Source organism: Dendrobates tinctorius, unplaced genomic scaffold (assembly GCF_039654945.1).
Source record: "Dendrobates tinctorius isolate UK_male_01 unplaced genomic scaffold, ASM3965494v1 ptg000090l, whole genome shotgun sequence".
NCBI classification, from domain to species: Eukaryota; Metazoa; Chordata; class Amphibia; order Anura; family Dendrobatidae; genus Dendrobates; species Dendrobates tinctorius.
This window is the reverse complement of record NW_027361758.1, coordinates 1,939,307-1,966,636: the sequence shown is the minus strand read 5'-3', so window position 1 is coordinate 1,966,636 and position 27,330 is coordinate 1,939,307. Positions and strand designations below refer to the sequence as shown.

At 46.3% G+C, this 27,330-nt stretch overlaps 1 protein-coding gene across 5 annotated transcripts in view; it reads left to right on the top strand.

Moving 5' to 3' along the window:
- KDM2B (lysine demethylase 2B) overlaps window positions 1–27,330 on the top strand; it is a 289,300-nt gene that overhangs the window by 88,598 nt on the left and 173,372 nt on the right. For all 5 annotated transcript variants that reach the window (XM_073585982.1, XM_073585979.1, XM_073585978.1 and 2 more), the window contains 3 exons: window positions 19,507–19,660; window positions 24,288–24,403; window positions 26,292–26,418. In XM_073585982.1, coding sequence (XP_073442083.1) covers window positions 19,507–19,660; window positions 24,288–24,403; window positions 26,292–26,418 — 397 coding nt within the window. The remainder of the gene's footprint in view (window positions 1–19,506; window positions 19,661–24,287; window positions 24,404–26,291; window positions 26,419–27,330) is intronic.

The following is a 27,330-nucleotide window of genomic DNA, read 5'->3' as shown; positions in this document are numbered from 1 at the left end:
CTCTCAAAAACGCTTTCATAGTATCCCAGACTGCATGACCCTCTGCACTACCTTCGTTAATCCTAAAGAATTCTCCCAGTTCCTCTCCTATCTTTCCCATATCCAGCAACCGTAGCCAAAAGGGATGAATTTTCCAACCCATACCTGTCAACCTCCCCCGTTCTCCCAATTGTAGAGATATCACCAGTGGACAATGATCCGATAGGACTCTGGGCAAATATTCCACTTCCTGTACCAAGTTATCCATCCCCTCATTTCCCAAAGCCACATCAATGCGAGATAGGGAGCCATACGTCGCCGAGTAGCACGAGTAAGTGTAGTTCTCCATATTCCGAACTCTCCACAAGTCTATCCAACCAATTTCCCTCATGTAATTTCCAAAAGGTGTCACGTTCCCTCCCTCTCTGCTCCCCACATGTTTACCCTTATCCCAATGATCATTTGCAATATTATTCACATCACCTATTACAAGCAACGGGACCCCAGTCCATTTCCCAGATAAGTCCAGAATTTCCTGTATCTTCTTTCCAGAAAATGGTGGAGGGATATACAAAGACACAATACATAATAGTCTATTCAATATCTTACATACAATAAACACATATTGCCCATCCTTGTCTATTATAGCCTCCACTTCTTCATATGGAGTAGAAGTGTGGATCAACACCGACACTCCCCTAGCATAGGCTGAGTACGTCGAGTGATAAGCCTTCCTCACCCACCTTTTTTGTAACATAGCTACTTTGTCTTTTACCAGATGTGTTTCTTGGAGGCAAATCACTGAGGGCCTCAGCTTCAGCAGATATTGTAAAATTGCGGCCCGTTTTGAGACGTTAGCGAGACCCCTAACGTTCCAGCTTAAAATTTTAATTCTACCCCCCATGATATGTTGCAATACCAAACATTTGACACGTTATACCTGAAGTCTCGGTCCTCCCCCCACCCCCCCTTCCCGCCTCTACCCCCTGTCTCAACCTTCCAACTGAAATAACTCTCATCCTTCTCCCCCCACCCGAAAAAAACAGTTATCTCCCACAACATTTAAGCCGAAAAGAATTCTCTCTCCCTCTCTATTTGGGATCTAGGAGGGCGTTTTTACAGCCTAACAATACAAGCTCTGCACTCCAACTACTCTCCCGTCCACATTTATCAAACTGCAATAATCGTTGCGCCGCCGAACACAACCCACATAAACCAACATGGCATTACTTCATCTCAGAGATGACCATTAACTTGTCAAATTCAAACTAAATCACAGTTAGTCACTATTTCAACATCACTCAGAGTATGGTTCAATGGGACTGTCCCGCTCTGATATTCTTTATGTTAGAGTCAAGCCAGAGTGTCGCCTCCTCTGGATTTTGAAAAAAGGTGCACTCGATCCAAAGCTACAACTCTCAGCTTAGCTGGGTAAATCATTGAATAGCGCACATCCATGTCTCGTAGTCGTCTTTTAACTTCTCCAAACGTCATCTGGAGCTTCTGAACCGCTGCAGAATAGTCTGGGTAGATGGAGATGCGATTGCCATCTATAGTAAGTTCCGCACAGGTCCTGGCTTTCCGCAGCAGAGTATCCCGGTCCCGATAGTTCAGAACTTTGGCCAAGATGACTCTTGGGGCTGATCCTGGGGGCAGGGGTCTAGTGGGCACACGATGTGCTCTTTCAACGGAAAACATTTTAGTGAGACCATCCCCTCCTACAGTATTTTTCAGCCATGACTCAATGTACTCAGTGGGGTTATTTCCTTCCGCTTTTTCTGGTACCCCCACAATCCTCAGATTGCTCCTACGGGAGCGGTTCTCCAGATCATCGGTTTTAAATTCCAGTTCAGCTATACGCTGCACATACTTTTTTTTCCCTTTTCAACAGATCATTAACCTGGTCTTCAGCGCTCCCCACACGTTCTTCCACCACCTCCATTCTCTGTTCAACTTTGCGCACTGCAGCATTAATCGCAGCCATCTCTCCTGTTTTGAAGTTTAATAAACAAATTTAAAAAAAAAAAAATACACATTAGCGTTGTCAAAGCAAGAGTAGTGCTGCCAACTTTTTTGTACTGCCCTTTTGCTCCTAACTGGCTGCTGGATATGAAGGCTGTTAATTACACTCAGGTCTGCTGTGCTTCAGCGCCTGTCGTCACTCACAGGTAGGAGAGCAGACTGTTTGCCAATACATGTTTCACACTGAGCCTGTTCTAAGCTATTGTGTGTTGTTCTTTTCCTCTTTCTATTGCTCCCTGCTTATGAATGGGTAACTGTACTGTCACACTTAGCGATGCACCAGCGATCCCGACCAGCGATTCGACCCGGTCAGGATCGCTGGTACATCGCTAAGTGGTCGCTAGTGAGCTGCCACACAGGCAGATCTCACCAGCGACATCGCTGGGGACGGGGGTCGCTACTTACCTGTCACACTAGGCGATCCTGACGTCCTCCCGCCCAGCTCCACGCTCGTCGCTCGTCTCTCCACAGGAAGCGCCACAGGAAGCTAACGACGAGAAACGGTCCTGGACATTCTCGCGCGATCAGCGATAACCAGCGGGGGAGCCGGTCGGAGGTAAGTATCAGACACAGAGATATCGCTAGCAATATCGCTATAACGTCACAAGTTATAGCGATATTGCTAGCGATATCGCTTAGTGTGACAGTACCTTAACATCATATAGGGGGAAGAAGTACACCTTGAAATCTTTCTGGTAATGCTCAGTTGGATTTTAAAAACAATTAACTATTTATGTGCCAAATATTTTGATGGCTAATATCTCTGCAACGGGGAGCCAAAATAAAAAATAAAAAACTATAAAATTGTTCTGCTCTACAGTGCCTAATACATTGTGTGAACTTCAATGTGAAAGATTTGGTGAAAGGTCCTCTTTGAAGCCAGACTGGCCATGAGTTATTCTTCTTAAATTTAGATATTTTAAAAATATACTTTGATTTAAGAAGGATAGTAAATAAGAAAAACTGGTGATGTTTAGGCTGGAGGCCGAGTGCATGTAAGGAACAAGGTGGATAGATGTGGAAGTTTCTAATCACTAATAAAAAAAAAATAGCAATAGGCTGACAACAGAGTAATGAAGTGAAGAGATGATCAACTGTAAAAGGTACCAATCTATATAACACTCTGGATGAATACACAAAGTATAAACTAGAAGTTAAGAGACAAAAGCATCCACATATATCATACAAGTTTTTGGGTCCGTGGGCTGTTTTAACATTGTAATGGGTAGGGGAAGCATTTTCTTTGAGAAAATCATTGCAACACTGGTAAAATACTCACGCTGCATACAAACATTGATATTAGATGAGACCCAGATTTTTATGAGCCATATACAAGTACTAATGTGCAAACATGCACACATTCACATACAAATACATGTATATAAACACACGCAGGCATACATAAATTGCACTGCTTGTCCTCTGTTCTATTGCGGGCTAGGATGAATCTCTGAGAAGGTGTCTTTTTCTGCACCTGGTCCTTGGCATTGCAAAAGGAAACCATGGCGTATTATGAGTTTTCGGTGTGTGTGTTTTTGTTTTTTTATAATTTTTTTTCTTTTCTCGCGTAAGCATCTATTAATGAGTTGCCTCCAGTTGGGAGTTACCAGATGAGTTATGTTTGATTATTTTCATTTAATAGTTCCTTTTGACAATTAAGTATATTATTTTTTTGCAACATTTTTAATTATGTACTGTGTAATGGCTGTGTCTGACTGTACAGGGACATGGTCTGATCATACCACATCTCTTGGGCAGGGGAGGAAGCAAGAGTATACAGACATTACAGCCCGAGATCGCAAATGATTCTTCTTTTGAAGTAAAACATTACTTAAAAGCAGGCAGCAAAATGTTTTGCCTCACAAAAAGAATCAGCTGTGATTCTGTTCTGTCTTGTCTGTATACTCTTTTGCTTCCTCACCTGCCCATAGACAAAGCAATATATGACAGACATCTAGGTATCAGTACATTGATATATAGAAAAAATAAATAAATAGAATGAATTAGAATTCTAATTAAAAAATTATCAAAAAATTGATCATAGATGGACAGATAATCAGAGCCTATTGTCACAATACTTGATAGAGAGGGGGGAGGAAATAAATTCCAACAAAGAACAATTGACACAAACGGTATGAAAAAATAGTGCAAATCTTTATTTAAACATGGGAAGCAGATCAAAAATGGCAGTAAAACACATGGGTATAAATAAACCCTTACAGACAAGGGCAAGCTATGTCCACATGGGAATCAGAAATAGGCATATAGTAGTCGGTATATACAAGTGTACACAGACTAAATATTAATAATGAAAAGCTATAGATAGTTGCCTATATAGATGAAAATAATATATAGGTCACACTCCTGATGATAGTAGTTGAACCATATCAGTACAGAGAGGTAAGTTACCTTCAATAAAGATTGTCAAAGTCGGGGGCGTGGCTATGCCGTGAGAGAGAGAGGACACTGGTAAGGAGAGCTCCTCATTATCCTGGCAGATCCTGAACCCGGGACCCCCTTCCTGTGGCTTACCTACAGCTGGCTGGACCCTCTTGAATATCGGGGCCCCCATGGGTACCCCGCGGCAGGTCGGGAGGCGGCTTATGATAGCGGGCGGCGGGGGAGACAGGAGCGGGCGGCCGGCTTCCCCACGAGGCGGCGGCCATCTTGGGCGTGCGGCTCAGCTACAGAGAGCTGCAGCACCGGTTCACGTTGCTGCACCGCCGCCGGGCAGTGAAGAAACTCACAGGCAATCGGAGGAGACGCACGGTGAGTGCCCTGAAAAAGTGGGCCCTGCGCGGTACTCCTATAATCCGCTCACTGTGCCAGCTGGCGCCATCACTAGAGGAGGCTCAGTGCACCCTCCCCTACTGCAGCTGCTTTTGTGGGGCCCCCCTCTCCCTTCCCCGGCCATAAAGACTTGCACCGTACTTAGTTGCCATCCTCATAATATCTGAGGCATCCTTCTGCAGCCTGATATATAATTAACTGTTTCCAGCCCTGCTGCATTATCCATCTCTGGTGGTAATACATAGGCCACACATTTCAGCTGCTCCATCTGACCGCGCTGCAGATAATCATGAGCCGACTAAAAGGGTCAGGAGCGGCAGCAGAGAAACTGAATGAGATTGCTAGACCTGACCCCGCTGAAAGTGCACGACATAATAGGAGCACTTCCTCTCAAGCACAGCGCAAAAGTTGCCATTCTGGGGGTGAGGAGGAGATGGAACAGGAGGAACTGACCCTTAAACAAGCATCTGAGCAATTGATGCAGGCTATCTCCTTGACCAGGACATCCCTGATGGAGAAAATTGAGGATGTTTATACGGAGGTGGGGAGACTTCGTCAGGACATGCAGGCCATGAGGGGACGCATTACGGAGGTGGAGACGAGGGTGTCCAAGGTGGAGGATACCATTACACCCATGGAAGCTAAATTAACAAAGGTGGCGGGCTCCATGAATGCTTGGAAGCAAAAGGCGGACGACTTGGAAAACAGAATGCGCCGGAATAATATCCATATTGTTGGTCTGCCTGAGCGCTCGGAGGGTCAGCATCCTGAGCAGTTTTTGGAGGATTGGCTTAAAACCTCTCTGGGGGATGAATCCTCCTCATTGTTCGCTGTTGAAAGAGCTCACAGGGTCCCTACAAGACCGCTGCCTCCGTTGGCCCCACCTCAACCTTTCCTGGCTCGCTTGCTTAATTGTAAGGACAGAGATACCATTCGGAGTCTGGCACGACTGAAAAGTCCTATTAAGTTCAACAATGCTGTCGTTTCCATCTTTCCGGATTTCTCCATGGAACTGCAGAAACAGCGGGCACAATTCACCGAGGTCAAGAAACGACTCAGGGACAGGAACATTGTATACTCGATGATATATCCGGCCCAACTTCGGGTTGTTCATGAGGGTTCCTCCGTATTTTTTACAGATCCGGCGGAGGCGACTGAGTGGCTGTGGTCCCACAGGGGATCCCCTGCGAAAGAATCCTAATGTGGCGGCTGTTGCTTCAGATCCTCTTAATTAACGGTCTAATTGGAGCTCTCTCGGCGAGTTCCCAGATACCAGCTATACCGGACGCTGTACTCAGTGATGGTATCCCCTTGTTTATCTTTTCATGGGGGCGTAAGACTGTACGCCTATGTTACTAGGTTAATGTTTTGCTTTATCTTTTTCAAAAGTTTTAACTTTTATAGTTGTTTAGATGGAGGCCGCAGCCGACGCCAAATTCTGCTATCTGTGTGGGGTCTCAGCACCTGGATCGGGCACCATTATGCATCATATACAGATGCAGGGGAATGGGTTCTGAGCTGATTTGTATGACCTGGAATGTAAGAGGCATAAAAACCCCTCGAAAGAAAATTAAGGTGTTCTCACAAGTTAGACATTATTGTCCTCACATTGTGGCTATGGTAGAGACGCACCTGACCAGAGATACGGTTCAATGGGTACAGAAACCGTGGGTGCAATGGTTTATACATGCTTTTCACACCAGCTACTCAAGGGGGGTTTCACTGTTAATCCATAGGGATGTTCGGTGGGAGGCCCGGAAGGACCTCGAGGAACGATTTGTGTTCGTGCATGCGCTGAATAATTCTCAGAAATATGTCATTCTTTGTATTTATAATCCCCCTCCGGCCAATATATCAATTATTCAGAAGGCAATGAGCTTTGCTTTAAATTACCCAGACGCACATGTCATCTGCATGGGAGATTTTAATTTGGTCATGAATAGCTGTCTTGATAAATTGAGGCTGGGTGATGGAATACAGGGTGGGGTCCCCCCCCCCCGGCACATCCCAACTGTCACAATTCATGGCGGGTAGCTGGATCTATGGAGAATGCGCCATCCAGAGACGAGGGAATACACTTGCCATTCCTCCACTAAACGCTCTGTCTCGCATAGACTACATTTTTGGGTCCAGCAGTCTGGCAGCGTGGGTGGATGATATTAAACATGGAAGTAGGGGGATTTCGGGTCATAGTCCAGTTATTCTCAAGCTTAAATATGGGCCATTGACTAATAGGATAACATGGAAGCTGAACCCTTTTTGGCTGAAGTTGATAACATCCCCTGATAGAACGATCGATCAGTTACGTTGCTTCGTCTCGTCCCACCCCGAACCCCGAAATATTAATGTATTTTGGGATGCTCTTAAAGCCTATTTACGGGGTTGTCTATCCTCTACGATTTCTCACATTAAGCGGGTGACATCGGAGGAGGATGGCGAGATGGAGCGACGTCTGAAAGACTCGGAGGCAGCCAATATATTGGATCAAACTAACAGTAGTAGGGTAGAATGGCTGACCGCTCAAAGGTTATATGCTCAATACACTGACACCAAGACGAAACATAAATTATTTTTTGCCCGGCAGTCTTATTTTGAATTGGGGAATCAGGCAAGTAGATTTCTAGCCTACTTAGTACGACAACATAATGCAACTAACACAATTCTACAGATTCGTGATTCGGGTGGTACTTTTGTTTCCTCAACTGAGGAGATACTAAAATGCTTTTCTGACTATTATGGTTCATTGTACAATTCTAAAACTGATGTGGATGGCCCAGAGTGTCTAAATTATTTGTCAAATAGAGTTTCCTATGCTAAGTCCTTCCCAACAGGCCTTTATGGATGCAGAGTTTACTCTGGAGGAGGTAGAGGATGCCATAAAAGACATGGCCTCCGGGAAGGCCCCTGCGCCGGATGGATTTCCTGTGGAGTTATATATTAAATATCAAGATATACTGGCACCCCTTTTGCTGATGGTGTTTCGTGGGATTTGGGAGGGAGGATGCATGCCGGAGTCCTTTTATGAGGCCAATATAATAGTTCTTGAAAAGGAGGGGAAGGATCCTTTAGATTGTGGATCTTACAGGCCTATCTCGCTAGTAAATGTGGATTATAAAATTTTTACAAAAATCTTGGCCAAAAGAGTAAATTCAGTTCTATTAGATCTTGTACACCCTGATCAGACTGGTTTTATGCCGGGGAAGAGCACCTCCATAAATATCAGACGAATCCAGTCAGTGGTCCAATATAGCTCTTTGGTACCAGATAATGAATGGGCACTGGCATCGCTGGATGCGGCTAAGGCCTTTGACTCGCTTGAATGGCCTTTCCTCCGTGCATGTTTGCAGAGGTATGGATTTGGTGATAGATTCCAAAAATGGGTCAACGTTTTATACATGAAGCCCAAGGCCCGGGTCATCGTGAATAACTCCATATCTGAATCATTTTCACTACATAGGGGAACCCGTCAAGGGTGTCCCCCTTTCCCCGGCCCTTTTTGCTCTTGCTATTGAGGCGCTGGCAATTCGTATAAGATCTTCTCCTGATATTGCTGGTATAGAAATAGCAGGTCAGACGGATACCATAGGCCTATATGCTGACGATATGGTGATATTTATGGACAAAGCGGAGGAGACCCTGACAAGAGTGATCACTACCATAAATAAATTCAGTAGATATTCTGGCCTATACATAAACTGGGAGAAGTCTGCTTTTGATGCCTCTTTCTCATGCTCCAATGCCGCGACTTGAGACTCTCTCCTTACTGCCCATTGTAACCAGTTTTAAATATTTGGGTGTTCATATTTCGCAGGGTAGTAAATTTGATCTGCAACTCAATATACAACCATTGCTGGAGACGGTCAAAGGTAAATTCGCGATTTGGCGTAAAGTTCCACTGTCTGTAGCCGGACGTATTAATCTAATTAAAATGATATTACTCCCCAAGCTTAGCTACTTTCTTCAACATAGCGTGGTGGTGGTGCCCAAATCCTTTTTTGCTAATCTGAATTCCCTAACCACATCCTTTATTTGGGGGAAAGCCAGGCCTAAACTTAGACTAACTACTTTACAGAGGCCCAAGATGGGAGGAGGGGCAGCGTTACCTGATTTCTTTCTATATTATTTAGCTGGACAGGCCAAGGCCATAAGTACTTGGATGCTTGGAGGTCATCTCCCGAATTCTGAGAGTCATCTACTTTATGCCACAGGGATTAGTTGCCCACTGTTTTTTTTTTGGAAATGAGGAAAATAAATGTCCCGAAACTGCTACCTCTGCTTCGTCTGGCACGATCGATATGGAGACAGATTAAGGGAGTGGTTAGGTTTGGGGATGTTATAGCTGAAATGCCCCTATGGAATAATGACTACCTCCCGGTACTACTTGAACATCCATCCGCTGAGTTCTGGGTTCAATGTAGTGTCTCTACTATAGGTGACCTATATGATCATGGAACATTGGTATCCTTTGAGCAATTACAAGTTAATCGCAGTGTCCCGAGATCCCAGTTTTTCCGTTATTTACAGCTAAGATCAGCTTTTCAATCGCACATGAGGTGTATAGGTATAGATAATGCCATTTCATCTCTACCCCTGATATGGATTCTCAAATCACAGGGCCCTCAGGGTCTCATCTCCTCTCTATATACATATATGTTGTCAGTGGGGACAGAATGTGCTTTTGATTCCGTTAAGAAGAAATGGGAGAGGCTCATCCCGGATACACAGGGTGAGGAATGGGAAGAAATCCTGGAGTCACCAATATGGGTATCTCCGTCTGCCAACAACAGGATGATACAATTGTATATTATTAATCAATCATATTTGACTCCAATCCGACTCTTTAAGATGGGCCGATATCCGTCATCAGAATGTTTGAGATGTCACTCAATAAATGCAGGTTTTATTCATATGATCTGGTGCTGTCCTGTTGTTGCGCAATACTGGAGAGGGGTGACGTCATTATTATCATCCTTGGTACAAACCCCTGAGCCACTGATTTGTTCATTTGGAGTGTGGGATGAGGAAACATGGGGTCATTATGTTGGGATTTTTCTACGGGAGACACTGTTCATGGCACGGAAGTTACTAGCATTACGGTGGATGGGGAATTCACCCCCTTCTCTTGGGTCTTGGATCACTCTGGTAAATTCGATTATCCCATATGAACGTACACTGTATCAGAATAGAGGATGCCCGGGCAAATGCAGGAAGATTTGGGAGAGGTGGAACTCCTCTCACCTCACTTTGCAGAGCGGAGGCGCCGCACAGTGAACTGCTCATTATATAGACGTAGGCTGCGGAATAGTTTATGTTTTGGTAGATGTAGGTAGGGTTTAGAAGCTAGGCAGGTTTTATTACTGGTATAATAACATAACACAACATTACTGTACTTGTACTAAATGTGTGTTTTATATAACTGCTTACGGTTTAATAAACGAATTAAAAAAAAAAAAAAAAAAAAAAAGATGGTCAAAGTCTGATCCCAGAGGGCCTGCCTGCCACCCCTACGTACTGGATGAAAACTCCTTCATCAGGGAGCGTGATGAAGGAGTTTTCGCCCGAAACGTATGTAGGGGTGGCAGGCAGGCCCTCTGGGATCAGACTTTGACCATCTTTATTCAAGGTCACTTACCTCTCTGTACTGATATGGTTCAACTACTGTCATCATGAGTGTGACCCGTATACCGTATCTATAGCTTTTCATTATTATTTAGTCTGTGTACACTTGTATATAAGTTTTGCACTATTTTTTCATACTGTTTGTGTCAATTGTTCTTTGTTGGAAGTTATTTCCTCCCTCCCCCCTCTATTTCTCACCTGCCCTGTAGCTTTGGAATGATCAGACCATGTCCCTGTACGGTCAGACACGGCCATTACACAGTACACAGCAGGGACACGTTTATAAGATTATATCAGCAAACGTCAGATACTAATGTTGGATGAGAGGGCTTCTCTCGCAATCTCCTTTATAGTTCATCTTAAAGGACTTTGATGGTATTGAAGCCAGGACCTTGTGCAGGCCACTGCACATACTTCAAACTTTGGGCCCAATTTACCATTGTATTTTTGACATATGTTTTATGTGAATACCTCTCAATTAGTAACTTGGTATGACTTTTCTAGATATGTTACCCTGATTCATCAGAATTAATTTTCTAAAAAGTTGCAAAATTTGGCACAAATGTACTCCAGTCCCCTCCAGGAGTGATGTAATGTACATCAGTTACTTTGATGCAATTATTGCACCATTATATTTTTTTTTGTAATGCACAACTTTTTGAACTAAAAACTTGCAAAATGGGTTAAAAAGTAAAATAAAAACCATTTTGATTCTGCACAAAATTCATGAAGCAAGTGTTCCATTTTGAACGATTTAAAAATAATAAACGAAAATTCAAAAAAGTAAATGTAATTTTGAAATCCTGCAATTAATGAATCGGGGGCCTATGTTTTATGGACCTTGCTTTGCTTCCAGGGGCACAAATTTGCAATTGGACGTGTCCCGTTTTAGTATAAACGTTCACCCTTTACTAGCCAAAAATAAAGCTAGTGCAAACTCCGGAAAACAGCCCTATACTGTTATCACTTCTCCATCAATATTACAGTAGACATCAGCCAAACCCAGAATTGTTCGTCAGGCTCTATACGCTGGGGCTGGTGTATTACATTACTCTTCAGCCTAGACTTGGCTTGACCATAGAATCCAACCCATCCATTTAATCAAACTTCTTATTCAGTTTTTGTACTGATGTATCCTGCATTGACAATTTCTATCTCTAGTGAGTGATGCAACAGGCAATAGCTGGTTAAGAACTTGGCAACCCCCCTCTGTGACTTTGGGTGGTCTACCATTTTGTGGCTGAGCTGCTGTTCTTCCTACATGTTTCAACTTGGCAAAAATAGCACTTAAAATTTACTGGGCCAGATCGAGCAGATCAGAAATCTAATGAACTCCCTGGCAAAGGTGGCGCCTCTTTCCAGTTAGTGTGGTTGAAACAACTGAACTTGAGAATTGAGGTGCTTAGTGTTTTCTGTGTACTATTAAATCTGGAATAAAGCTGAATATGCCTGCATGGGTGCTAAATAAAATAGTAATAGTGGTTTAATTCGCCCTTTTCTCCTTCGCCTCATTGGGGGACACAGTTACTGTGGGTGTATGCTATTGCCGCATGGAGGCTGACAAGTGAAAAAAAAGAGGTTAGCTCCTCCTCCGCCGTTTACACCCTCGCCCGGATTGCGGGCGGAAACCAGTTTTTTGCTTAGTGTCTGTTGGAGGCACACGTCGGTCTGTCTCAAGAATGATTCTTTTTTTTTTTTTTTCTTTTTTCTCTTTTTCCCCATGAAGATAAGACAGGAGCGACAGACCCTATTGAAAGGGTCCGATCTGCCCCACGGGCGAGTACGTGTGAGTGTCCCTCCACGTATCCTCTCCCTCAACGGGGATTTTTTTCTGGATGTTCCATTTTTTTCACATGAAGATGCGATAGGGGCGACGGATCCTATTGAAAGGGTCCAATCTCCCCAAACCAACAATGGGTGAGCACGTGCGAGTTTCCCTCCACGTATCCTCTCCCGCAACGTGGGATATTGTCAGACCACGGAGGTGAGATATGGGCGACGGACCCTATGGAATGGGTCCGATCTCCCCAAGCCAACAACGGGCGAGCACGTGCGAGTGTCCCTCCATGTATCCTCCCCCCCCACCGTGAGGCATGATGCCGGACTTAGTCCTGTCCACCCTAGGGGATTGAAACCCTAGGCTACACAGAGGCACAAGCGTAGTCCGTGCGGCCCCCACTGCCCCACCAATGCTAAAGACTGCGGTGGGGCAAGGTGGTGGACGGTCCTTCTCCTCACCCCTTGAAGGGGTTAGATGGAGCTAGGGTGCCTGCACCGTCCTTGCTTCATATGGTCCCCCTCCCCTCTACCTGAGCTGAACGGAGGTGGATGGCCTAGGAGGGCTCCTGCAGCATCTGGCAGCGGTGGATCCGGTCCCGGCCACGATTCTGGGGTCTGGCGGTTCCGCCCGCCCTCCCCCGGGCGGATGGGGGAAAAAAATCGAGGCCGCGGCTGGAAGTCCCTGCCCCCCGTGGCCTGGGCAGACGCCGAAAAAATTTAGGCCCCGTCTTCAGGCCGAAGCTAGGCCGCAAAATGAAGTACCGCCCCCAGGATCCTTTTTTTTCTTCCAGGGGCCGGCCTGCAGTGGTGGCGCACAGATTGAAGCGACGCCTCGCACGCTGAAGACACAGGGGACACAGGACTGGGGTAAGTGCTGCCCCCCAGCCCCACGGAGAGGCCATGCCAACAGGAACAAAGAGCGCCCTCCCCCGGCGTTTTTTTCAGCACGGAGCCCTGACAGGTACAACATGTCTGGAAAATCTAAGACACATACGTTCTTATATGCTGCATGCATCTCCTGTCAGTCTGCTTTTCCGCGGGCGCAGACCAAGCGAGTATGCGAAGCTTGCGCGTCCGAACGTGCTCAGGGGCCCTCCCCTGCGACCAAGCCCAATGAACCAAGTCCAACGGAGTGGGTGTTATCACTCGCAATCTATGGCGTCACAAGAGCAATCGAGTCCCTTCGGGCCCCAGATAGGGGCAGGGACAGGGGCTCGCCTGTCTCAGAGGGGTCCTCTACATCACAGAAGCCTTTGGCCTGCAGGGGCCGCTCTCACTCCAGGCAGACGCGAGGGAAACGAACCCACACGGCGTCTCCCGGTCCATCCGGTGCCTCGGCATCCGTGAGCTCTGCTTCTCGCTCACCGTCACCAGCAGTCAATAGCGAGCAAGGCTCGGACTACGACTCGGACGTACCCCTTGACCTAGATACGCCAGGTGGTCAGGAAACAGTTGACAGTCTCATAGAAGCCGTCAACCAGACTCTGGGGATTGAGGATGATTCCACTCTGGCTGCGGGCCATAAGGTGTCATTTAAGCGAGTTAAGCGTCCCCACAGAGTATTTTGCACTCACCCTGAATTTGCGGTCATAGTGCAAAGACACAGAGAACGGCCGGACAGGCGGTTCTCAGGCCAGAAGGCACTCGAGGCGAAGTATCCTTTTGCCCCGGATCTCCGTAAAAAGTGGATGGAATCCCCAATGGTGGATCCACCTGTGTCGCGCTTGGCTACAAAAACTCTACTATCCGTGCCTAGTGGTTCTTCTATTAAGGATCCCACTGATCATCTCATAGAGAACTTGGCTCGCTCAGTGTTTGAGGCATCAGGATCAGCACTCTCTCCCTCATTCGCAGCAACGTGCGTAGCCAAGGCCATGATTTCTTGGTCAGAAACTTTGAAAAGAGCCTTGCAGGACATAGACCTACCAGCGGATGTATCAGAAATCACAAATCAGATAGCCATGGCGGGGGACTACTTGATTAATGGATGTTTAGATGCGGTCAACTGCGTGGCACTTGCGGCCGCAAATGCAATCTCCATTAGGAGAGCGCTATGGTTAAGGACATGGCGGGCCGATTCAGCCTCAAAAATGTCCTTGACAGCGCTACCATACCAGTATGGCCGCCTGTTCTGAGAGAAGTTAGATCAGCTCATCTCCGACTCCACAGGAGGCAAGAGCGGTTTTCTTCCGCACCAAAAGGTCAAACCGCCATTTCGTCATCAGTTTCAGGTGCGTTTTCAGGTCTTTTGCAACCCCGGGTGGATGACAGTGGCTAATTTCGCCGCATCCGGGCGCCCCAACCAGAATAGGGACCGACAGGTCTCATATAGATCCAACCCATTGGGGAGGATGCGTGCTAACCAGCCCAGGTCGAGGGGATCCAGGTCCCAAAGATCTTCAGCCAAATGACTTGGGGCATTTGTCAGGCGGCACCAGCAAGGTAGGCGGCCGCCTACTCCTGTTTCACCACGCTTGGCTCAATGTCGCACACGACACATGGGCGAGAGAGCTGGTGTCCACAGGGTACAAGATAGAATTTGTCAGGTACCCCCCAAGACTATTTTTTCTTTCCCGTCTTCCCAAAGTGGATACCCAGGTAAAGGCTCCACTAAGAGCCATCGATTCGCTCAGCCACAATGGAGTTATCTTTCCGGTACCGGAAAACGAGAAGACGCAGGGCTTCTATTCCAATCTGTTTGCAGTCCCCAAAAAGGATGGGACTGTCAGGCCAATTTTGGATCTAAAGCTCCTGAACAAATTTATCAGGATCAGACATTTCCAGATGGAGTCTCTCCGTTCAGTCATATCGGCAATGGGGCAGGGAGAGTACTTGGCCTCTGTCGATATCCAGGACGCCTTTCTATATATCCCCATTTTTCCTCCGCATCAAAGGTTTCGACGCTTCGTCATCAACGGTCTACATTTTCAGTTTGCAGCGCTGCCCTTCGGGCTAGCCACTGCCCCCAGAGTGTTCACAAAGGTCATGGCAGTCCCCATGGCCATCCTGCACTCCCGGGGCATAGTCGTATTCCCCTACTTAGACGACATCTTGGTCAAGGGCCCTTCAAGGCGGGCATGCGAGAAAAGTGTCAGCATTACGCTAGATACTCTTGCCCGCTTAGGGTGGTTGGTAAATGTAAAGAAGTCATCCCTTGTTCCAGCTCAGAGAATTTCCTTTTTAGGGATGACCTTCGACACTTTCCGAGGGTTGGTAATTCTCCCTCGAGACAAGGCCCTAGCCCTCCGGCAGGGAGTGCGGGTACTGCACCAACCAGTCCTTCACACCATCCGTTTCTGCATGAGAATTCTAGGAAAAATGGTGGCAGCGATGGACACGATCCCGTTCACCCAGTTCCATCTTCGCCCCCTGCAGCACGCCCTCTTGTCAGCCTGGGACAAGAACCCATTCACGCTCAATCATCGGTGCCGGTTGTCCTCTCAGGTCAGACAGTCACTAGAGTGGTGGACAATCCGTTCCTCCCCCGGAGCAGTGGTTGGTGGTCACAACCGATGCCAGCCTTCTCGGCTGTGGAGTGTTTTTTTGCCACCACACAACCCAGGGACGGTGGTCGCTACAGGAGGCACGCCTCCCGATCACCTTGTTGGAGATATGGGCGATCCGGCTGACTCTGCAACGGTTTCATCACCTTCTAGCAGGCCGCCCCGTCCGGGTTCAGTCGGACAACGCCACGGCGGTGGCTTACATAAATCACCAAGGGGGCACCCACAGCAGGGCAACCATGCGCGAGGTAGGGCACGTGCTTCGCTGAGCCGAGAGGAACCGCTCGCTGATATAGGCGGTCTACATCCTGGGGGTAGAGAACTGGGCGGCAGACTTCCTCTGCCGGCAGGGGCTTGCGTCCGGGGAATGGTCACTACACCCAGAGGTCTTCCAGCAGATTTGCCAACGGTGGGGAACACCGGATGTGGATCTGATGGCCTCCAGGGTAAACGCCAAAGTGTCCGTATTTGTCGCTCGGTCCCGGGACTCGCAGGCAATTGCCCTGGATGCACTGGTTCTGCCATGGAATCAGTTTTGCCTCCCATACCTATCCCCCCCCCCCCCCGCTGCCACTACTTTCGAGAAGATCAAGGCAGAAGGGGTGCCAGTGATTCTGCTGGCCCCAGACTGGCCTGGTTGGGCGTGGTACGCAGATCTAGTGCAGCTGCTCGTCGACGTGCCATGGCGACTGCCAGAGCGCCCAGATCTACTTTCTCAAGGGCCGATCTGCCACCCGAACTCAGGGGCCCTGTGTTTGACAGCTTGGCCATTGAATCTTGGATTCTGATGCAGGCGGGGTTTGGGTGCAAAGTCGTTGCTACCATGGTTAGTGCCCGGAAGCCTGCCTCAGCACGAATTTACCACCACACCTGGAAGGTTTTCTTTGCATGGTGTCGAGGCAACGGTTGTTCGCCACTAAGATTCTCCATCCCTAATATCTTTGCTTTTATCCAGTCTGGCCTAGATTCAGGCTTGGCCCCCAGTTCTCTCAGGAGACAGATATCGGCTTTATCCGTTCTTTTTCAGCGCAGGATTGCTACCAACTTGCAGGTAAAGACTTTCATCCAGGGCGTCTCCCACTTGGTACCTACCTATAAGGCACCTATGGACGCCTGGGACCTTAACCTGGTCCTAAGTGTTCTGCAGGGAGCTCCATTCGAGCCGCTACAGGATATCTTTTTAATACCTTTCCTGGAAGGTGGTGTTTCTAGTAGCTATAACATCAATCAGGAGGGTCTCGGAGCTGGAAGCGTTATCTTGCCGATCCCTGTTTCTGACCTTTTACAAAGACAAGGTGGTTCTTAGACCAGTTCCTCCTTTTTTGCCAAAAGTTGTTTACTCGTTTCATATTAATGAGGATATTGTCTTGCCCTCTTTCTGTCCAGCACCGGTACTCCGTGTGGAAAAGGCCCTGCATACGTTAGACCTGGTGAGAGCACTCAGGAGGTACGTGTCGCGGACGGCACCCTTTCGTCAGTCAGACTCGCTGTTCGTGCTCCCTGAAGGTCGCAGGAAAGAACTCGCTGCCTCAAAATCGACCATAGCCAGATGGATTCGTTTGGTTATTCATGAGTCCTACCGCATCAGAGGTGCGCCGATTCCAGCAGGGATCAGAGCACACTCTACTCGGGCAGTGGGCGCCTCTTGAGCGCTTCGGCACCAAGCTTCGGCGGAACAGGTTTGCAAGTCAGCAACCTGGTCCAGCCTGCACACGTTTACTAAATATTACAATATCCATACTCAGGCTTTGGCGGATGCGAACCTGGGTAGAAGGATTCTCCAAGCAGCGGTGGCGCACCTTTAGGCAGGAGGTGCATGTAGCTTGGATCAATGAGTCATCTCCCCACCCAGGGACTGCTTTAGGACGTCCCACAGTACCTGTGTCCCCCAATGAGGCGAAGGAGAAACATGGATTTTTGTGATAACTCACCGTGTAATCCTTTTCTCCGAGACACTCATTGGGGGACACAGCACCCACCCCGATAGCCAAGTTGGCTTCTGTTTATTTAATTAATATGCTCTCTGTATGAGATTAGGGTGGTTATTTTCTAGACATGTTGTTGCCTGCATTAAAGTTTCTGTTGTCTGATTTTTGTTTGATCTCATACTGCATTTGCACCAAACTGGTTTCCGCCCGCAATCGGGGCGAGGGTGTATACGGCGGAGGAGGAGCTAACCTCTTTTTTTCACTTAGTGTCAGCCTCCAGGCGGCAGTAGCATACACCCACAGTACCTGTGTCCCCCAATGAGCGTCTCGGAGAAAAGGATTTTACGGTGAGTTATCATAAAAATGCATGTTTTTGTTTGCTAAATATAGTTAACTTAATATAGAGCGTGTACACTTCATTTCTTCATTTGACAGAGCTGTGGAGAGTCATTTCATAGCATCTGCCTGTAGTGATGGGTTGTGGAAAACAGACTTGTTTTGGTCAGGTGACAGACATATTGCATAGTCCATAGTTTCGATCATGGTTTTTAAAATTTATCTGAGGCACTGATTGGGCATGCTGCTTTCCCTGCCAGAATAGCTTGTCATTGTGTCCCCCCCTGACTTCTATTAGTCATCTGTGAAGAGCAGAAGGTTTGTTGAAACCGGGACAATCATATTTTCATTTTATATGTAACAAAACTGTTTTTGGAAATGTAGAGAAATGCAGCAGATTAAACTGTGTGATCCATTTTTCTTCTTTTTCTATTGGTTAAGGCAATAACCAATATTGGTTAAGGCAGCGCTGCATTAAAGTAAACCTGTTAGCAGGATTTTGCTCAGTAAACTACAGACAGTGTCAGGTTGGGGCTGTTACACCGATTAACATTGATACCTTGGTTGATTAAATCCGTCTTGTGGTTGTTTAATCTGTATTTGTATTTTTCATTAAGGCTATGTGCACACGTAGTTTTAGGTGCTGCAGATTTGGAAAAATCCGCAGATAAATACACAGGTCAAAAGACCTGCGGTTTACCTGCGGATTAGCCTGCGGTTTCACACCTCTACAATGGAGCAGGTGTAAAACCGCTGCGGATTCCGCACAAAGAATTGATATGCTGCAGATTTGAACCCGCAGCAAATCCGCACGGAAAAATCCGCAGCATGTGCACATGGCCTTAATGAGATTATCCTATTCTGGGGCGGCCTCTAGGGGGGGCTTTATGTGGTGCTCTGCTTAGATATTCTTCCTCATGGCTTATGACAGATCATTGATCCTTCAGTGACCTGCATATACTATTGTGATCAGAATGGTGGCTGCGCCTATGCGGTAGCATCTATCGCTGCACCCTATTTTTTTTCTCTCTAACAAATGGCGGCATTGCCTGCGCAGTAGCATGTAGCTGAACATGTTAGATGCTACTGCGCAGGTGCCATTTTGATGAATGTCAATTTTTTTTCTAACCTGATAGTATATGCAGTATGTAAAATATAGGAGGCAGGTCTCTGAAATATCAATGACCTCTCCTAATCCCATACAGATGAATATGTGAACAGAGCACCGCATAAAGCGCCGCCCTGAAGCACGACAATCTCATAAACTGAAAACTACAAATAAAGATTAAACAACCACAAGGCGAATTTAATCAACCAAGGTATCATTTTAGTCAGAATAACGGCGCCAACGTGACAGTGTCACAACACAAGACCTCGCAATATGGCCCTAAAATCTGCCGTGGAGGAAAATAATTCCGTAAAATATAGATGGCATGGCTAACGCCTTTAATGTGTCAAACAAGCCGTTTATTTTCTAGTTACATTGTTAACATTTGTTTTGCTTTTCTAGGTCATGATTTTTTGAGTACCATGTCTTCTCTCTGCCACAGGTATTTTGGTTGATTCCCCCCACACAGTATAATTTACAGCTCTATGAGGAATGGCTTTTATCAGGGAAACAAACTGACATCTTCTTGGGAGACAGATCACAAGGATGCCAGAGGATCGAACTCCAACAAGGGCACACCTTTTTTATTCCATCAGGTAATGGTCTTTCATTGATGGCGGTTGCCAAGCAGATGTAAGCTTTATTGGCGATAGTTGTATTTATGGCTGTCCGCATTCCTTTCTCCTAGCGAAAGTTGTTTCTATCTGGCTATATTCACATGCATCAGTCACACTGTGGCCGTAAGCCGCAGCAGTCCTGTGCCGCTGCGGTGTTTCCACTGTACCCTGCCCAATCACTTTATCTCGCAAGGAAACTACTGTTTTACCTGCAAAACTGCGGGGCCATTACAATTGCCCATGTGGTCTTGTAGTTCATACTCCGCTGTTACCCTGCAAGTAATTGTGCAAAGAAACAGTAGAAACACCTCATCAGCGTGATTTATCAGCCGCAGTGTGACTGCTGCATGTTACAGAGCAGATGTTGGGCCCCCCACACACCAATGTGCCAGAATCTACAACCATGGCTAGTCATTCTCATGGACCAGCTACCATCACATGTCCACCCATTAATTTAAAGGGATACCATATGGTAACTCCGTTTTTACTGCATCTGAAAATTTGGGGCCAGCAGGTTCCCTCAAAGTAAGGAGCCATGGTAGCTGAAGATGTCAGGGGAGAGAAGACTTGGAAAATGTTAATGTCTAATCCTTTAATTTAAAGGGGAGATTCGCTGTTGCCAGAGGAATCTTATGTTCTCTTCTCTGCTCATCGAATACATGTAACTCTCAACTGAGCGGAGAATTCAAGTGTATATGGCAGTCAGAAAAGAGAACTGCTAGACGAATGCTTCTCACATGTAGGTGGCACCTTTTATTTTTACTGAACCCTGCTATAGGGGAGACTGCAGTCCGAATACTAGGCTAGCCCTTACAGTTGCATAGATGTGGATTTCTCTTTGCAGGAAATTGTTGGAGAGCGAAAATATAGGAGCGCTACCTAAGCGCAATAAAAGAGGTTTAAAAATAGATAAGTGGGTGATGTATGTGTGTTCACCTGAAAGCTACAGGAAAGATGTATATCTTTGTACCGTGTTAGCCTGTAGATAGAAAAATATTCAGGATTGAGAGTCCTCAGTAGTTGATACCTTTTAATGGCTAACTGAAAAGATGGTAACACATTGCAAGCTTTCGAGACTACTCAGGTCTCTTCATCAGGCTAGACTAAAATAAAATCTGAAGTCACATATTTATGCACAATACAGCCTAGAAAAAATGCAATAGATAAGACAAGTGACGTGAAGCAGAACTATCAATATGGGAGAGGGAGAAACATAAATATAAACATTGGACCAGTTCATAGATAAGGAGTCTGGATGTTTTATGGTCCTCTGATTGGGGTCTCCTAATGTGTTGTGATGCCCCCACACGGTTTTAAAAGGAAATTCCTTAATTGATGTAAAAAGACATAAATCCATGCGACACATTCATTCCAGCACTGAGAGTGTCAAAGTTCGTCATGGGAGTACAAATTTATGACGAACTTTGACACTCTCAGTGCTGGAATGAATGTGTCGCATGGATTTATGTCTTTTTACATCAATTAAGGAATTTCCTTTTAAAACCGTGTGGGGGCATCACAACACATTAGGAGACCCCAATCAGAGGACCATAAAACATCCAGACTCCTTATCTATGAACTGGTCCAATGTTTATATTTATGTTTCTCCCTCTCCCATATTGATAGTTCTGCTTCACGTCACTTGTCTTATCTATTGCATTTTTTCTAGGCTGTATTGTGCATAAATATGTGACTTCAGATTTTATTTTAGTCTAGCCTGATGAAGAGACCTGAGTAGTCTCGAAAGCTTGCAATGTGTTACCATCTTTTCAGTTAGCCATTAAAAGGTATCAACTACTGAGGACTCTCAATCCTGAATATTTTTCCACCTGAAAGCTAAATTGCATTTAGCACGTGAATGGGATCCTCCACTGTGGTATGCTGCCGATCCGCAATGCGTGGAGCTGTGCTGGTCCTGGCGTGGCCACCGGTCCAAATAGTAGTGTTTGGATAAAAATTCTGGAGGAGCTTCCGTTTGATTCCCAGTATGTGGTCCAATTTGGTCCCTGGCTGAATAACCAAACTGGTGGGAACACTTTGCTAATTCACAGTTTGGAATATTCACAAGGGTTACAAGTAATGAAAAAACAAAACCCTACGTGTCCATTAAAAAAAGATTGCTAAAAATGACCTAAAAGGTGGGAGCATGTAGCATGAAAGAGCCTTCATCAGGTACAGCTATGTACAAGTAGGCTGCTCACAGTAGCACGAGCAACATGTAGTCTAGTATTGTCATACTGAAAAATGGATCCTGGCACACATTCACATCAGTTTATGAAGGCCTCTTCATGGCGTGGCCCACGTGGTCTCCAGACCAATCTCTGGCTATTGTTGCGTCAAAGATTAAAGTGAGGCTCTTCGCTGAAGAGGACAGACCTGCATTCCAAACTCTATTACAATCTTGTTCTGCACCATCATAAACTTTTAGAGCGGATCGATGGACCACCAACTGTCGCTCAATATCTAGCTTATAGGCCAATGTTGTCCAAATGCCTTCTAATAGTTTGTGTTTGACTTGGGCTTGGTATGTGAAGGTTTTTTTTTTTTTTTCATTTCTAATACACAACGGATCACATTATTCGAGGACATGGGCAAAACCGTGAAGAGGCTATCTTTTTAAAAGGAATCTGTCACCCCATTGGACGTTCCCAAGCTATTAATATGTGCATGTAAGTACTAGAATAATTAAAATAGGCGCCGGCACTTGCGCAGAAGATACAAGAAGCCAATGCCCATATAAAGGTGAAATATCGCAATTGCAGAGCACAGGTGCGAGACAACCACTAGATGTCACAGGGCCCTGTGACGCTGATGGGAGGCAACAGGCCCGTAATTGAAGACCGGAGGCAGGGTTTCCTTCCAGGCACCACACGCCCCAGAGCCTGGAATACCGGATTAACGTAAACTATTAAAAGGATTTCTGAAGAACAAGACCACAGATATGAGGCATACAGGTATGACAATTTTCAGTATTCTAGTACCTGTATACCCATATTAATAGCGTAGGCATGTTCAAGGGGTGACAAATTCCCTTTAAGGGATCAATTACAGAAGTACTACTCTCAGTAAAATTGAGTGGGGTTATATGATATACAATAGCTGGAACCCTTTAGCCTTCATGTTAGTGCACCTAACAACTCGGCATTATATTGATGTAGTGGTGAAACCAGTGGTGCTGCAATTTCTCCAAAGTGTTCCAGGACCATTTGTTTACACTACGTGCAGCCACATGTTGCTCATACTACTTTGAGTACCCTGCATGGTTTAAATGTTCTACCAGTGCTTACAGCATCTCCAGATTTGTATTCCATCGAACACATATTTGATGTCATTGCTCGGCAATTGAAAAAGGAGATGACAGCAGAGGATCTTGACGATTTATGTGTCCCAAGTGCATCTAGTGTGGCAGAACATTTCTCAAATAACCATTAATGACCTCACTGATGGCCGCCAATGGTTGTAAATCTGTGTATTTTTTTTTTCAGATGACACTTATACTCCGTTTTGAAATGTTTTGAAAATTGTTTGTTTCCATTTTTGTATCATTAACATGTCTATCCATCCTGTGATTTCCTCAATTCCACAACTTTTTCTTCTAAGTTTTGCATTTTCAAGGTTGACCATTGTATATAGTAAACTCCCCAGACCCGCTCTGTACACTAATGCTGGGGTACAATGTACATATTGTAGTGTACCAGAGATTAGTGTGGAATCTCCCAAATCCCAACTGCACTAATGCTGGGGTGCAGGGCAGGTATTAAATCCTCTTTTTACTCTAATTCTGGGCTGCAGGACTGATATTCAGTCCCCTCTGTACACTAATGCTTGGCTGCAGGGCAGATGTTGGGTCCCCCCTGTACACTGATGCTGGGGTGCGGGGCAGATGTTGGGTCCCCCCTGTACACTGATGCTGGGGTTTGGGGCAATGTTGGGTCCCCCCTGTACAGTGATGCTGGGGTGCGGGGCAGATGTTGTCCCCCCACTGTACAGTGATGCTGGGGTGCGGGGCAGATGTTGGGTCCCCCCTGTACAGTGATGCTGGGGTGCGGGGCAGATGTTGGGTCCCCCCTGTACAGTGATGCTGGGGTGCAGAGAAGATACAAGCGGCTCTTCCTGCTAATCACTCCCTTATCATTAGACGTGTCCTGGTTCTGGGGACTGTCCAGGGCATTAGTGACAGTACTTGGATGTTCTAGTAATGCAGCCAGTGCTGACAGTGGGGCCGCCTGTGTGCGCCTGTGCCGCCGGCCCTCCGTGTGTAGAGCTCCTCTCACTTCCTTTCCCCTGGCTGGCCTGGGATCGCTTCCTTGGAGCACACGTAGCTCCGTCAGTAATGGCTCGTGTGTGTTTTCCCCCCGGGGAGGGGGCTGGGAGCGTGAGTCGTGGCCAGAGTCCGCCCGCTTTCTTGTACTGATGGGAGGCCGCCTCCTGCGCTACTTCCATGCAGAAGACGGGCATTACTCGCCGCGGCGGCGTCAGTGACGGATAATGAAGCGCGATGAGCCGCTGTCCGCTCGCAGCCGGCCACCACCTCCGCTGTGAGGCGACCCTGCGTGTGCTGCCGCCGACCCCCTCCTCCTCACTGCCGCTCACTTTCTGCTTCTAGGGTGGATTCATGCCGTGTACACTCCAGCAGACTCCCTGGTGTTCGGTGGTAACATACTGCACAGCTTCAATATTCCCATGCAACTCCGTGTGTATGAAATAGAAGACCGGACAAGGGTAAGAGCACGGTGGGGGCTGTAGGAGCGCTGTATTGCTGACCCCACCTTACACGACCTCTCTGGGTATCATCACTTATTATCAGCAATGTGTAAAGATTGGGGTGCGATGTAATCCTCCGCTGTCTCTGCAGGGCTCTGACACTATTGCACTGTACATGCCCCTCCAGAATGCAGCCATATAACCTTCTGTGACCTTTCTGTAAAGCGACACATCTGCCGGTGCTGGCTGCTCCATGTGTCCGGATGGCACCATGACCTCGTAACTCTACACAGACGACAAGGTGATGGAGCTGGAAGCCTGTAGTGCAGGTTATAGGCCTACCCAAAGGAAGACGGATTTTGCCTGATCAGACTTTATATCCTATTTAAAGGGATATTAAATTGTGCCTTCTTGGCTTGCAGATCCAGCCCAATTTACCATTGATCCCACCAACATTACGGTGTTTTTTCACTTACCAGGGCTCTGGTGCATACACCTCAAGATTTCCACAACAATAGTTATAATGCTCTTCATACATCCACTTCTTTATGAGAATTGCAGGACAGGTATTCTCTCATACAATAGACAATGAAATGTATATTTTTTTTAAAGTTCTTTGTGTTATGGTCAATGCACACAATTTGGACAGTCAGATGATTAGCTATATGAGCACGTTTACCTACTAGCGATAGTGTAAGATTACAGACAGGAAGTCCCCCCAAAAATCTGCCCCTTTGTTACTAAAAACTTCGAGCCAATGCTGAAGACTTCAGAAATGGTACGTTGCCTATGTGGCTTACTCAGTTAGCACTGTACTGAAATTGTTCCCATTCTCATCAGTTTTCTATCACCGCAGGGCTCAAAATCTAATTTCCCAATTGTAGACACAGACTAGGTCAGTTTCATAGAAATCCATGTGTCTTTTTGACTGGGAGGAAACCAGAGGAAGCTTACACACAGGAAAAACATCCAAACTCCATTCCGATTTTGTCCTTTCCTGGAGTCTTACTCGGGACCATTTTACTTGCATGAATAAATAAGACTTGTGTCTCTGTTTTCTACGCTTTAAGTTTACAGTCCTTGTAGCGGATCAGTCTTGAGAATGATGTCCCAGATGCCATATCGTCATATTCTCATTAGTCATGACAATAAAAAGGGCCTTTAAGTAAAGACTCAAAAAGTCCATCCTGCATCATCGTCAACAGTGGTGCTCAGTCCCTTCACCAACCCCGCGTCTTTCTGGTTATGTACAGCGTAAGGTTCTTGCACTTAGGTTATTGCTGCATGACAATTTTTTCCATTGCAGTTATACTCAATTTATTTTCTAAGATGTTGAAGAAAAATACCCCACTAGAAACTTGGCGAATATAGCAAAACTTTACAGTGGCATTCTCTTATTGTGTAGCGATAGCATTACAGGCCTTTGTACTGGCAGAAAAAGTCCGAAACTGTAAGGCCATGTTCTTAAAATACGAATGCTTTTTTTATGCACTTTTCCAAAATGATGATAGTCTCAGAAAATCGCTGCAAAAAAAGCAAATCATATGAACATTTCCTAAAATATTAAATCTGCACCATAGTTCAAAGTATTTGCTGTTTGCGCCCTCTGGATGAACTAGTGCGGTTTTCTGCTCTACTTTTCCAAGAGAATACAGAAAGGTAGCTTATATGGCCGCATACATCCCAGAATTGATCACACATCCAGCCAAATGAGGTGCCCATAGCGCAGGAAAACACTTTGTAGAGTCCCACCTAGTTTGTGTCTGGGGTACATTAACTGCGAGTAAGCGAGATTGGAGACCGGAAATATGTGTAAAGATACTTGCACTCGCATACAGTTTTCCTGTCAATTGCTTGATTGTATTGTGGTAACGTGCATTACTTGTTTTGCTTTTTTCCCCATAAGGTGCATGCAAAGTTCCGCTATCCTTTCTATTATGAGATGTGCTGGTATGTCTTGGAGAGATATGTTTGCACCTTAACAAAACGCTGCCACCTTAACAAAGCGTTTCAGAACGAGTCAATGCTATTTGGTAAGTGCAGTGCATTTGCAACATACAAAAGGTCTTTGAATTTAATTTTTTTTTTCTCTCGCATATTACTTTTATATATTTATTGCAAGGTGCAGTCTACAGCCAATTCTGCAGGTGTGCATTTTGTATTAAGTGTATTGAGTCACACATGTCTGTGATAAGGCTAGTTTCACATTTGCGTGTCAGGGTGCAGCGACGGTCTGCGCACGGCCGCCGCTAAGCCCCGCCCCCTGCCGCGCCCCATCCGATAGCTCCGCCTCCGGGCGCATGACGCTGCATGCGTCATGTGTCCCCTATCTTTATCACTAAGCACGCTGGCTGTGCACAGTATGCGTTTGGCGGCGCTTGCGTCCTTTTGACGGTGCGCCCACCAGCGCCAAATGCAACCTGTTGCAATTTGGTTGCACTCAGCGCACCATCAAAAGGACGCAGGCGCCGCCAAACACCTACTGCGCACGGCCTGCGTCCTCAATGATAAAGATAGGGGACGCATGACGCATGCAGCGTCATGCGCCCGGAGGCGGAGCTATTGGAGGGGCGCGGCAGGGGGCAGGGCTTAACGGCGGCCGTGCGCAGGCCGTCGCTGCGCCCTGACACGCAAATGTGAAACTAGCCTTAGTCATCCAAAGTACATCTTTGTCACACAGTTTCAAATACACTTGAATAGAAGCCATGTTTATTTACATTAAGTAAAGGGAATCTGTCGCCGGATTTTTGCCACTTAAACTGAGAGCAACTTAGTGTAAGGGGAGAGACCATGATTTCAGCAGTGTGTCACTTACTGGGCTGCTTACTGTAGTTTTGATCAAATCATTTTTATCAGTAGGAGAATATCACCAAGGACTTATAACCCTGCTGCAATATGGTCCTCCATATTCATGAGCTCTGTATAACTCCAAAACCCAACACTGA